At 43.2% G+C, this 11,870-nt stretch overlaps 1 protein-coding gene across 2 annotated transcripts; it reads left to right on the forward strand.

The window, feature by feature from the left end:
• Window positions 1–5,612: 5,612 nt before the first annotated feature.
• LOC133906952 (AT-hook motif nuclear-localized protein 10-like) lies at window positions 5,613–9,872 on the forward strand. 2 transcript variants are annotated; one of them, XM_062348920.1, is made up of 6 exons: window positions 5,613–5,885; window positions 6,121–6,841; window positions 6,948–7,000; window positions 7,995–8,126; window positions 8,849–9,010; window positions 9,112–9,872. In XM_062348920.1, the coding sequence occupies exons 2-6, from the start codon at window positions 6,292–6,294 to the stop codon at window positions 9,442–9,444; spliced, it is 1,230 nt and encodes a 409-aa protein (XP_062204904.1). In that variant the 5' UTR covers window positions 5,613–5,885; window positions 6,121–6,291; the 3' UTR covers window positions 9,445–9,872. The 2 variants fall into 2 exon arrangements, with proteins under 2 accessions (XP_062204904.1, XP_062204905.1); XM_062348921.1 differs by lacking the exon at window positions 5,613–5,885 and adding an exon at window positions 5,892–6,050.
• The last annotated feature ends 1,998 nt before the right edge of the window (window positions 9,873–11,870 follow it).

Raw genomic sequence — 11,870 nt, forward strand, 5'->3', positions numbered from 1 at the left:
TCTTGATCCTGATTCTAATTCTATTTTAGTTCACTTCTGTTTTGACAAATCTCATTTCGGGTGGTGACACTTTTTCGAATGTGAATTTGGTGCTTATTTCCGTAGAGATTGATTCTAGAGGTCAGAAGACTGAATGTCGTTACCGAAGAGGTAATTTCTCTGCAAATTTGCAGTGTCTGTCTAATTGGGTTCGTAACTGCGTATGGAAGATTGTGTATTTTTCTCTCTTTAAAACATGTTTTTGTTTTATTTTGGTCCATGTAAGTAGTTTTGTTGGATGTGGTTGTAAGTGCAAATGTTTAGTGGATGTTGTTTGTTCAAATCATACTTAGCAACAATAGTTTTAAGGTCGCAGATTGTTGTATTCTGTGATGTAATCTATTCTGAGATGGAGTTATGGACTACAGGAAAATGGCTAGCGTTTTGTCAAGACAAAGTAAATTAAAGCAGGGGAATACTCTCTTTTTCTGCTTTTTGCTTACTTAAAGTGTTAACATCTGATGCTTTTCTTAGTCCACAATGAACATATTGTAGTTTTGGTTTGATCTCCTCTGCAAAATGACTCAACATTTTGATATTATTGTCTTGACCAAGTTTAGAATCATTGCTTGAACCAATGCAATTAGAAGATGCTAATGTCAGTCATTTTTTCTGCAAATAGACAGGAAAGGTGATAAAATTGTTGTAGAAGAAGATGAAAAATATGGATGATGCACGATCAACTAATTATGGCCAAGGCTTACTTGCATTACACTTCTTCGCATGGGGTGCACATTTAGTTCTAGAGATGAAATTGAGGATGAAAGAGATTGGAAGGGCAATAAGTCACTCAAGTGAGGGTTCTCATTTACCTGCTAGGTAAGATTTTTCATGGTTCTTATTAAAGTAGTCTTGTTTAATCATGCAATTGCAATGATTGCATGGTGATTTCAATTCTAGATTTAAGAAGTAGGGTATCCATGATCAAAGATACACTTCTACGCTTAACCACTTGCACTTTTATTTGCCGGAAGTGTTCCCTTCTTTGAGCAAGTTTCTACTCTTGGACCATGATGTGGTAATCCAAAAAAGATATGTGCGGATTATGAGACATCTATATGAAGGGTAAAGTAATTGGTGCTGTTGAGGCATGCAATTTTGGCGATAGTTATCTTCGATTGGATAGTCTTGTTGTTTTTCCTAATCTAGGTATATTCAACAAATTTGATGCAAAGGTTTGTGTATTTGCATTTGGAATGAACATATATGACCTTAAGGAATGACGATTTACCATAAATGGTTTCAGATGGTAAGTGGAAAAGATATTGCTTATTGAATTATTTTGAAGCAGCAACACCTTTTTTATTTCTAAACTATTTTGATCGATATTGTTTATCAGTACCTTGTATCTCTTTGATTTCCAATTTTCAGAACAAAAGGCGGAGGTTGTGAAAGGTGGGAAGGTTGCCATGCCAGCTTGTCTTTAACAATCAAACAGTGTAGACCTACACAGAGTAGCATGTGATAATGGGTTTAATATATCACTTCTAAATTCTGTTTTTTTTTTCCGAGTTATCTGGGATATGGTCAGGAAATACAGTTTGTATGCAATGCAATATTTTGTAAAACAGATTTCATAAATATGATTGACACTTTTTTCTTCTTAGAATCAATTTGTATGATTTGGCAATTAAGACCGTGCTGCTATGTATGAGACAAACATTTTTTAATATTAGAATTTTTCATTCCCAACTGAATGATGGTCAAAATAGACATATCACATATTGATACTATGTATGCAAGAGGTCATAAAAATTGGACATTGTTTTTAAGATGATTTCTTAAAGTAAGCAGTGGGATGTTAAATTTAGAATCTGTTGCAACGCACAAGCATTATACTAGTTTTTTAAGATTAGTGAGATGCATGCATACCGGGCAGCTCGTCTAACTCGACTGCTTTGCTCGATCGGCAGCTCCATAGAATACCATCGTTGAAGAAGTACATACAAGTTTAATTTGCAAACATTGCCAAAAAGAAAAAGAAAATTCGTTACCATTTGCTATCATGATCGACGAGGCCAGGCCAGGCCGAGGCGCCATACATGCATGCATTCAAGCAAACAACTAATACATGCATGCAGCAGGCCATCCTGTACATACATCTCAGATGCAGTATGTACGAGTACGGCGGTACAGGCCGGCATGAGCAAAAGGCAATGCATTAACGCGTGATACATAGTACTGCTGCTATGCATGACTGTAGGAGTACAGCGGTACAGGCCGGCATGAGCAAAAGGCAATGCATTAACGCGTGATACATAGTACTGCTGCCATGCATGCATATAGTGGTAAAAATAAAAAAAAATAGATAATATACATCGGTGTATTTATTAAAATAGATAACAGACTGATGTATTTGTAAATCTAGCACTGTATTTAGCGCTCAAAATCCAAAAACACCAAAAAAGACTGGCCCGACCGTAAGTGCTGAATACGACACTGCTCACCTGTATTCGGTACCTGAGGTGTCGAATATGGACAACAATGTTGTATTCAGCTCGATGCGAGGATCTCTAGTTTCCTTATGAAAATGTTTAGAATTTTTGGATTATTTTTTTACTAAAAAATCGTGAATTAAGCTTCAGTCTCTGACGCGACGCTGGCATAGGTGGTATTCGACACCTGAGGTACCAAATACGGTACTGTTGTCCATATTCGACATCTCAGGTGCCGAATACAGGTGAGTAGTGCCGTATTAGACACTGCCGGATCAGTTTTTTTCGGTGTTTCAGTCCCGAAAATCAGATTTTTAGATTTTAAGTACCGAATACAGTTACTAGATTTACAAATACACCTATTTATTATCTATTTTAATAAATACATCAACATATATTATCTATTTTTTTATTTTTACCTGCATATAGTCGGCATGGACGACGCAGGTTGCGTGGCAGTGGCGTGAATAAAAGAAAATATCGATGGAGTCACAAGCACTAGCTTGTTCTCGTTGCGTACAGCAGCACAAATTGATGGACTGAACCGTATTGATTTCTCGTGGTAGCCCAGAAATGGCAGAATTACTACTATTACTCCTGTACTCCATACTCCAGTAGAGTACCAGTAGCGCTTGTAACTGAATTGGCGTTATCTAAAAAAATGTACTGGTCCGTTATATTTATATACAGTGGCAGTAGGCATGTGAATCTTCAACTCGATCGGTACGAGCTAAGTAATTAATTCAAGGTCAAGTACGGCCACAGATCTATTTCAGCCATCTAAATATATATAATCTTGTAAGTAAAAAACAGTATCACTTTTTTTTTGCACAAAGTACTCTGTACTAGCTCCACAATTATCACCTTTATTTTCTCAATCTCAAGTGTGAGATCTTGCAGTAATTGCATAGAGCTTCAAGTTTCTACCATGGTGGTGAAGTGGTGGATGATAGGTACTACTGCCCTGCACGCCCCGTCCAAAATCTATTACATATATTAAAAAGTCAAGAATCAAAATCCGCCTAGGAGTTAAGCTATTATATCTACTATTTATGTGGGTCCCGTATATATGCATATGTATATATTCCGATATATACATACAAGTATACATACATGTATAATAGAATTTTTATTTCCAGGAAATTTTAGAAAAATGTCAAAATAAATATTAGTTATATTGATTAATCGGTTGAAATAATCTAAAATACAAAAAATAATATGAAATAAATTTTGTTAGGTTCGTATTACTGTCGTCTACATATTCAAAATTATATGCATACATAAAAATACTATTATTTTTCTTATAAATGTGTTAAATATTAATATTGGGATATTCAAAATTAGTGAACCTAATTATTTCAGCTTTTTTTTTCATGCTCTGTGAACGACGACCGACGCACTGCTCTGCCGTCTCATTGTCACGGAGGACAACTACACGGCCAAGCTGGATGATCTCACGACGAACGACTACATGGCCGGACTGGACGATCACACGTTGAGGCGAACTGATGAGGAGATGGCGGGAAGGCACAGCGGGAACGGGAGCGCGGGCACAAGCCACGGAGCCCGTCAGCGCGTCCGAGTGGGCTGTGTAAGCGTGAGAGGAGCAATGGCGGGCGGGATGGCCCTGGACAACGCAGCCGCAGCTCCTGCTCTCTGAGCATGAGCAGCCAGCCACCGATGGCGATGATGCCTCGTCGTCCACGTCCATCTCCCTGCCAGGCGGGCCCACGCCTCGGTCGGCACTCCAAAGTACTACTACTACTAGTAGTCCCTTTTTCCGCGTGTGTCAAGGGAAAAAATTAAGTACTACTAGTAGTCATGGATCCAAAAAGAGGTGAGATGGGCAGATGGCGCAAGAGAAAGCTGAGAGGGAGAGGCCAGGATGGATGGATGGAAAGCAAGAGAAAAACAATATGGCTTGTGCTTATACTGTTTGGATAGGTTTTTTTAGTTTTTGAAAAGTTATTAAAACCTATCGGAGCGGATTGATTTTTGTCTTAGTTTTTGATGACTTTTGATTAGCTGAGAAAATAATTATGGTTAAAATAAATTAAAAGCTAAGAAGTAAATTTTAATTGGTTTCTTTAACTTTTAGTGTACTACGAAACTAAAAATTTATTATAAAAAATAACAACTAAAATTTATCAAAAACTAACGACCAAATTTAACGGTCAGAGCTGTTTTCTTAACTAGCCAACAACTCTAAAATTAGAGTCTATCCAAAGAGACCCTCAATCCGATACCGATTGATTCCTTCCTTCCCACAGCACGTCAAAAAAAACAAGCCTTTTTCTAATTGGATGGATTACCACCATCCATAATTAAATTAATGAAGTACCTACTGCTAGCAGCGGGAAACAAGTACCAGTAAACCATGGGTCCGTTTTACTACTTAGCTTGGCATACCATTCACATGGGCGGCTCATTATCTTTTATGACTCTATCTGTATACATGGTTCCCATCACATCAGGGTTTACTGTACTAAACTACGAGCAATCTTCTTCTTGTAATATATAATCCGTTTTTGCCAAAAAAAATCCCATCTTAAATTGATATTCAATTCACACGGAAAAGCAGTCGCTCGCTCACAAATCATGGCACCGTTCGGCATCCCAAATGATAAATGAGACGTGACTCGATTAGTTGACCCTCTAATCACCAACCTAGCCGTTCTGCATAGTGCTGAAAAGCTTGGTCAATCCAGGTGAAGCTGCTACGGTCTCAGTCATGGTTGAAAAATTCAAAGTTTTGGTCCCAAAGATGGTTTTCTTTGAGAGTTGGCATATGGATATCTTTTTGAGTATCATATTTTGATGGTTGTTCTTGTTCAGGTTGTTGCGCCGTTGGTGAGAATAGATTAGCCCGCACAATCAAGTTGGAGTAAACAACTAGTATTTTGAATTTTGAAAAGAATCTGGTACTGCATTTTTTTCTCTCTCTCTTATCTCTGGGCCTTGCCGTGGATTGGGAGGAGTAAAAAGGTGGGAAAGCGTAGTTATGACTTGTCTCCCCTCCTCACGAACTCCGAGCCAAAAAGCTTGCCCACCCCTGCCTTTATTGCATGTGCATGCGTGTGTACGCGTAGCAAAATTTCTTTCTTGCTTGCTCTCTCCCTTTCTTTATTGACTTCGCCTTTATTAATTTCCATTTCCCGTAATTTCCTCCCTCTTTTCCCACCTTCCTCGCTTTGCTCTCTCTCACCCTCTCTCACCTAGGCGGCGGCGGCGGCGGCAGCAGCAGGCTAGGCTCCCATCTCACATCCCATTGCAAGGTAGAGGTCAAGAGGAGCAGCAGTGAGTGTTTGAGTGCGTGAAGAGTGAGTGGAGTTTGGTGTGAAGTGAGGAGGAGGAGGAGGAAGAAGGAAGGCATGGCGTGGACCTCGCCGATCTAATCACTTTTGCCCTTAGGTACCGTACAGGCGTGCGCGCAGGCATCAGTCACCTCCCCCTCCTAACTCCCACCTAATCTCCCCTTCTTTCTCCCTCAGCGTCTCTCTTTAGCTGCTTTCTTGATTTTTTATCCATCTCCGAGCTCCAGATTTAAAAAAATTATCCCAGCTAGTTAGACTAAAGGTGTGCTTCCTTGCTTAATTTCCATGTTACTAGTAGTACTCTAGTCTTAGCCTTGCTGAGTGCCTTGCAGTGTTGAGAGGAGAACGACAAGGTCCCTGACCAGTTGAGCTTGCTTGGTCAAAGCTGGGGGCTTGATTGTGCTGTGAGTCCAAGCTCGGAAGGACCACTGCCACTGTGAAGCACAGCGGCGGCGGCAGCAAGAAGACGAGGAGGCAGCTGCCAAGTGGATAGATCTAAGCAAATGGAGAACAAGGACGTGGCCCCGCTCGCCGCCGCCATCGCTGCTCAAGCGGCGGCGGCGCCGGTGCCTGCACCGGCTTCTCAGCCACCGCCGGCCTCTATGACGCCGCAGCAGCACCAGCAGCAGCCGCCGCCGTTCGCGCAGCAGGCGGCGCCGGCGTCGTCACCGTCCGCGCCCATGCCCAGCGGCATGCGGCTGTCGTTCGACCAGATGGCGGGGAAGGCGCCGGGGGAGCACCAGCACCACCCGGGGCCCATGCTGTACGCGGCCCCGCCGCCGCCCGCCGCTGCTGCCGCGGGCGCGCCGGGCGGCAATGTGCTGGGCATGGGCGAGTTGATGCGGAAGAAGCGCGGGCGGCCGCGCAAGTACGCGCCCGACGGGAGCATGGCCCTGGCGCTGGCGCCCATCTCGTCCGCCTCCGCCGGCGGCGCCGCGCCCCCTGGCCAGCAGCAGCACGGGTTCTCCATCAACAGCCCCCCGTCCGACCCCAACGCCAAGCGCCGCGGCCGGCCCCCCGGCTCCGGCAAGAAGAAGCAGTTCGAAGCCCTCGGTACGTCGTCTTCCGTTCCGTTTGTTTAGTACCATACCGCTGCTTCTTGCGCGCGTCTCCCCAGTTGAATCTCACCTGTGGTGTGCTCGTGGCTTCTCTCCTGCAGGCTCTTGGGGCATAGCATTCACCCCTCACATCCTCACCGTCAAGGCCGGCGAGGTAAGATTCACAGATCTCGTTTCAACTTCGCTGCCTAACATTTTGCCGCATCAATGGTGCTAGTAATTTTGTGGATCTGTGAGTCCTTGGCTGCATCTCTGTGGCTTCTTGCCAAAATGGCAAGTCACAAGCGCTGTGACCTGTGACCAGCTAGTGTACTCACCAGCTTGGGGTTTGTTCTGCCATGCCGTTGTGAATCCCGGCAGGTTGCGAGCTCGCGTTGGTGTCGTCAGATTCCCAGCACGGCTGTCAGTTGACCGGCCCCACGGTCAGCGGCAGCAAGCTGGTACTAGTGGGTGATGCATTCGTCGTCACTCCTGTCCTGACTGAGATAGTATAGTGCTAGTACAAGCCTGAAACCTGCGGTGTACGGAGGCTGCAAGCAGCGACACCTTTTGCTTGTGCTATCTTCACACATGGTTGAGTGTGGAATGTGGAGGGTAAAGGGTGGCTGGGTGAAACAATTGCCCATAGTGATCAAATTACTTCTCCTGCAAGCACGATTGTAGCTGTTATTCTCTGTTAATTTGCTCCAAAGCAACATTTGCATTTGTGGATGGCAATAATTGGCCTAGATTAGGTGGACATGGATGCACGCGCAACAGACTGTTGTTTGCGAACCTGCTTTTCAGTTTGATAGATCCCAGAGTAATTACCTACGCCTGCTTAGATTGTGTTTAAAGCGGAGTAATTTTGTGCATCTGGATCTACTTTGATCGCTCTTATTCTGTAACAAGCTGTTCAATAGTCTGTTTTGGCATTTGCTTCCTGCAACCTGTTGAGAATTTTTCTATACAAATTATTTGCCATTTGTGTACCATAGTGCAGGGCATGCGTTGTTGTTTGTGTGTGTTTTTCTTTCGGAGTGGGGTGGGGGTTGTTTTGTACCTTCAACCTATTTGTTTCCAACTATCATGCTATTTCTTCTTCATTCATTGTCAGTGGTTTAAAACTTGCATTTCTGTTCTGAAATGTCTGCCTCTTTGCCTGACAGGATGTTGCTTCAAAAATAATGACATTCTCACAGCAAGGTCCTCGCACAGTTTGCATTCTTTCTGCTAACGGTGCAATTAGCAATGTTACACTTCGGCAGCCAGCTACATCTGGTGGATTAGTTACTTACGAGGTATCATGTTCTACAGTTTGCGTATGAGATTCTGAAATACTAAAAAATGGGTTCAATGTTGACGTCTTTGTTATGATAATTTTCTTGACTGGAAGCATGCAGTACATGTATTGCACTTCAGAACAGTACCTGAATCTCATGAGCCCTTCTCCAATGTGCTGTAGAATAAGTCAATGGTCCATCAGTGTTTGCACTTTGTACTTCAACTAACAATTTGGCGGGTTGATGAGAATGCCACCTGGTTGGTGGGAAACATGGACTTTATGGCTTTTGTTTAAAGCATATATTGTTGTTGGCTTCTTTGTCCTGACTTAGGTCATCTGAAATTAGGGATTCACAAGCACATAATTTGGTCTTTGAATTCACCCTTTAGTTCTCTTATGGGTCGCTAAGGAAGGATAATATCAGAGTGAACAAAAATAAATCAAGGAACAAGTGATAATTGGTAGTTCTGTCTTGCTGTAACTTGGTAATATTTGCTCCTTTGTCGAGATTTTTTTTAACTAGATTGCTACTTCTATGTTAATACAGAGGAGATAGTATGCCATCTCGTGAGAACAATAGGTGTAGTCAGTACATGTGTAACATGCCACCGTACAAAAGTACAGAATCTGCGAAATTAGCATGATTACTTGAGCAATTAATTGAACAAGTTATGTATGCTGTTCATTACTCCACTTTATGCTTGCATCTTCTGATGGTATGCATAATTTCTTGTGCAGGGGCGCTTTGAGATCATCTCTCTATCTGGTTCTTTCCTGCTTGCGGAGGATGGTGACACTCGCAGCAGGACTGGTGGTTTGAGTGTTGCACTTGCAGGGTCTGATGGCCGAGTTCTTGGAGGATGTGTAGCTGGAATGCTTCTGGCGGCAACTCCTGTTCAGGTTCAATCAACCTGTGGATTTTCTTCCTCCCAACTGACATATGTTCAATTGCCTCGTAACCTAATCACTGGGTATTTCTGTCGTGTCTCGTGTGTCATCAGGTTGTTGTGGCTAGTTTCATAGCTGAGGGCAAGAAATCAAAGCCAGCTGAGGCACGGAAGGTCGAACCGATGGCTGCCCCTCCACAGATGGCTACCTTCGTACCAGCTCCGGTGGCCACTAGCCCTCCGTCAGAGGGCACCTCCAGTGCGTCGTCTGATGACTCCGGCAGCCCGATCAACCACAGCGCGATGCCTTTCAACAACTCCGGCCAACACCAGCAGCCTCATCAGCACCAGCACATGCCCCCTGCCTACGCGTCTGGCGGCTGGTCGCTGTCTGCCGCGCACCAGCAGAACAGGCACGACTCTGACATGAAGATGATGTCGAACTAACACTGCCCCATTTGTTGGTTGGGCTGAAGAAGAAGCTGATGATGGTTGGTACTGCATGGCGCTGCTGCCTGCTTTGCGTCGTCTGTGATATCTGCTATAGCTAAGCTAGCTAGGAGATTTAGGTTCATGGTCTCACCTGCTGTTTTCGCTCCCGAGTAAGATCAATTTAATGTTAGCCGCTGTTTGTAGCCGTTGTCCTCCAAAAGTCAGTCGGTCGGTCGGTCCCTAACGCGAGTTATGATGTCTGATGAGATGTTCGCCTCCTAGGGTTACTCTAGTACTATGGATCATGAATTTACTTGGATGCTTTGATTTCAATTCGGGAACCAGATCGTATTCTGTTCTGATCTGTTGCCCATGTGTGCTGTCTGTCTGTCTAAGATTATAGGCAGCGGAATCTATTGGTGAAGTATTTTTTGTTTCTTTAAGGGTTGTAATGATTTTTCTTTACGAAGGAATTTTTAAGGTTGTTTCTTTTAGGAAGTGATTCTTTTTTTTATATGAATATTTTTTAAGAAAAACGGTTAAAGATAAAAAAAATAAAAAAATGAAAAAAATTAGAAAGAGAAGAAATAAAGAGAAAATGGTTGGAATGGTCTAACGATGGTCTAATGGACATGGATGGATCTTTCGCTGTACCGTGATGCGAGTTGGTACTATGCAATGCGGTAATCTGTGATTCTGCGTCATCGAAAAGAGCTCGCCCTTGTATGTGCTTATTGATCTGCTCTTGTGGTTTTGAGAAATTAACTCGTGTAATCTGCCTGCCTGCCAGTGGATTTGAGAGCTTTGTTTCTATCCCTCCGTGTTGCAACAAGTGATTTTAGTTTCTTTTTATATTTTTTTTATCGATAAAAGACTGAAAATTATGAAATTTCGATTATTTTTCGTTCGGTATATTTCGTTCTCCTTTAAAATTTATAAAATTTTGGTGAAATTATAATCTCTGTTGTGACAGGATAGTAGTTGCTGACTATGGATGCAGAAGAGAGATGATGATTGGTTCCCTGGCCCCTGGGTTGTGAGCTCAGACAGAGAGAATCGGTGTTGGCCCACCAGGCAGGGACAGGACAGGACAGGACAGCTGGACATCCAGGGTGTCCTTCCTCCTGCTGCTTCTCGCTGCCTGCCCTTCCCCCATTCGGAAGGCGCTTGCGTGCTTGCCCGCCCGAGCAAAGAGATGGCCTCGCCGTCACTCGGTTAGTTGGGCTTGGATTCAAGAGTTTAAAGATCATGTGGGACTGGGAGCGCCTGGTCATACTCTACACATCTCTATTGTATGATGGGCCTAATTTCGATCATAATTCTCATGTCCATACTTAGTTCTCAAATCCAATTAGGTTAGTGACGTTTCTGTCAACAATTCTGGAGTGGTTCTGCTACTTGTGAAGTGATGATCAAGGAGTCCGTTTCCACCATAATTCACAGTATAGAGTGGTGTTTCTTGTGGTACCACATCGTATGTCGTGAAGTGTCAAACATATGCTTTTGTGATCTGTGTCATTTCTGCATTCTCTCTATAGTATTGTGCTAACATCAATTTGCTATATCAACCATTTGATGGTTGCTTTTACCAGGAAACTAAAAGATTTTTTCCCATCCTCTATTTGCCAGGCTTGGCCTCTCTTTCTTCACATTCCTCCTAGGCTAGTTCTTGTACTCGATAAAGTTAACTTAAACGGGTACATTCACCTTACCATAGTCTACCTTAGACTTCGCCTCGATATTTATAGCGACAATGAGAACATTAAGAGTCAATAGCTGCTTTAAGTGCCGATGTGCAGCGATAAAGTTACGCTAAGAAGTAGGCAGTTTGGTCAGAATGGTATTAAACAGAAAGTTCTTAGGAAGAACATGATCATATTAGTCTAAGTCTCGCACAATCAGCCGCAACTCATGTATTTATTCCATGATTGATCTGCCATCTCCCATACTAAAGTTCAAGTAACTTATCACCATGAAAGACTCGTTGTCGTTGTCGCTTTTAGCATACTTGTTATTCAGTTTCGTTCACACCTTTCGTGCTTCCTCAACCCCTACGCAGATGTCGATGAGCCTGTTCGATAGGACGACCAATAGACGTGCTAAGGCTGAGGCATTAGCCTTCTCCCAACAGACCACTAACGCATTGGGACACGTTCTTTTGACCTCGTCACCCAGAGTCCGAGCTCTATCAACCATAGCCTCATCCGGACCTACCAGCGCTTAAAGCTGATCCCATCAAAACTTTCAGGCTCATCGCGTACGAGGAGGATGGTGGTAGGCCAGAGGAGCTAGAACTAGCCATCTTAGAAGTAGTAGGGTTTCGGAATTGTTGTATAGAGAGCGAATGCAAGAGTATGGACATACTTTCATATATAAAGATAAAGTAGCATGACACCATATAAAGATTAAACATGATCTGATTTGAAGATAATAGCATCAGA

The sequence above is a fragment of the Phragmites australis genome, chromosome 24 (assembly GCF_958298935.1).
Source record: "Phragmites australis chromosome 24, lpPhrAust1.1, whole genome shotgun sequence".
Lineage (NCBI taxonomy): Eukaryota > Viridiplantae > Streptophyta > Magnoliopsida > Poales > Poaceae > Phragmites > Phragmites australis.

What these genes read in the sequence shown, in the direction of transcription:
- LOC133906952 (XM_062348920.1), top strand. Translation starts at nt 6,292, where the DNA reads ATGGAGAACAAGGACGTGGCCCCGCTCGCCGCCGCCATCGCTGCTCAA. An exon ending in TCACCGTCAAGGCCGGCGAG is followed by an intron (nt 7,001 to 7,994) that starts GTAAGATTCACA and finishes TTTGCCTGACAG; the next exon opens with GATGTTGCTTCAAAAATAAT. An exon ending in GTGGATTAGTTACTTACGAG is followed by an intron (nt 8,127 to 8,848) that starts GTATCATGTTCT and finishes TTTCTTGTGCAG; the next exon opens with GGGCGCTTTGAGATCATCTC.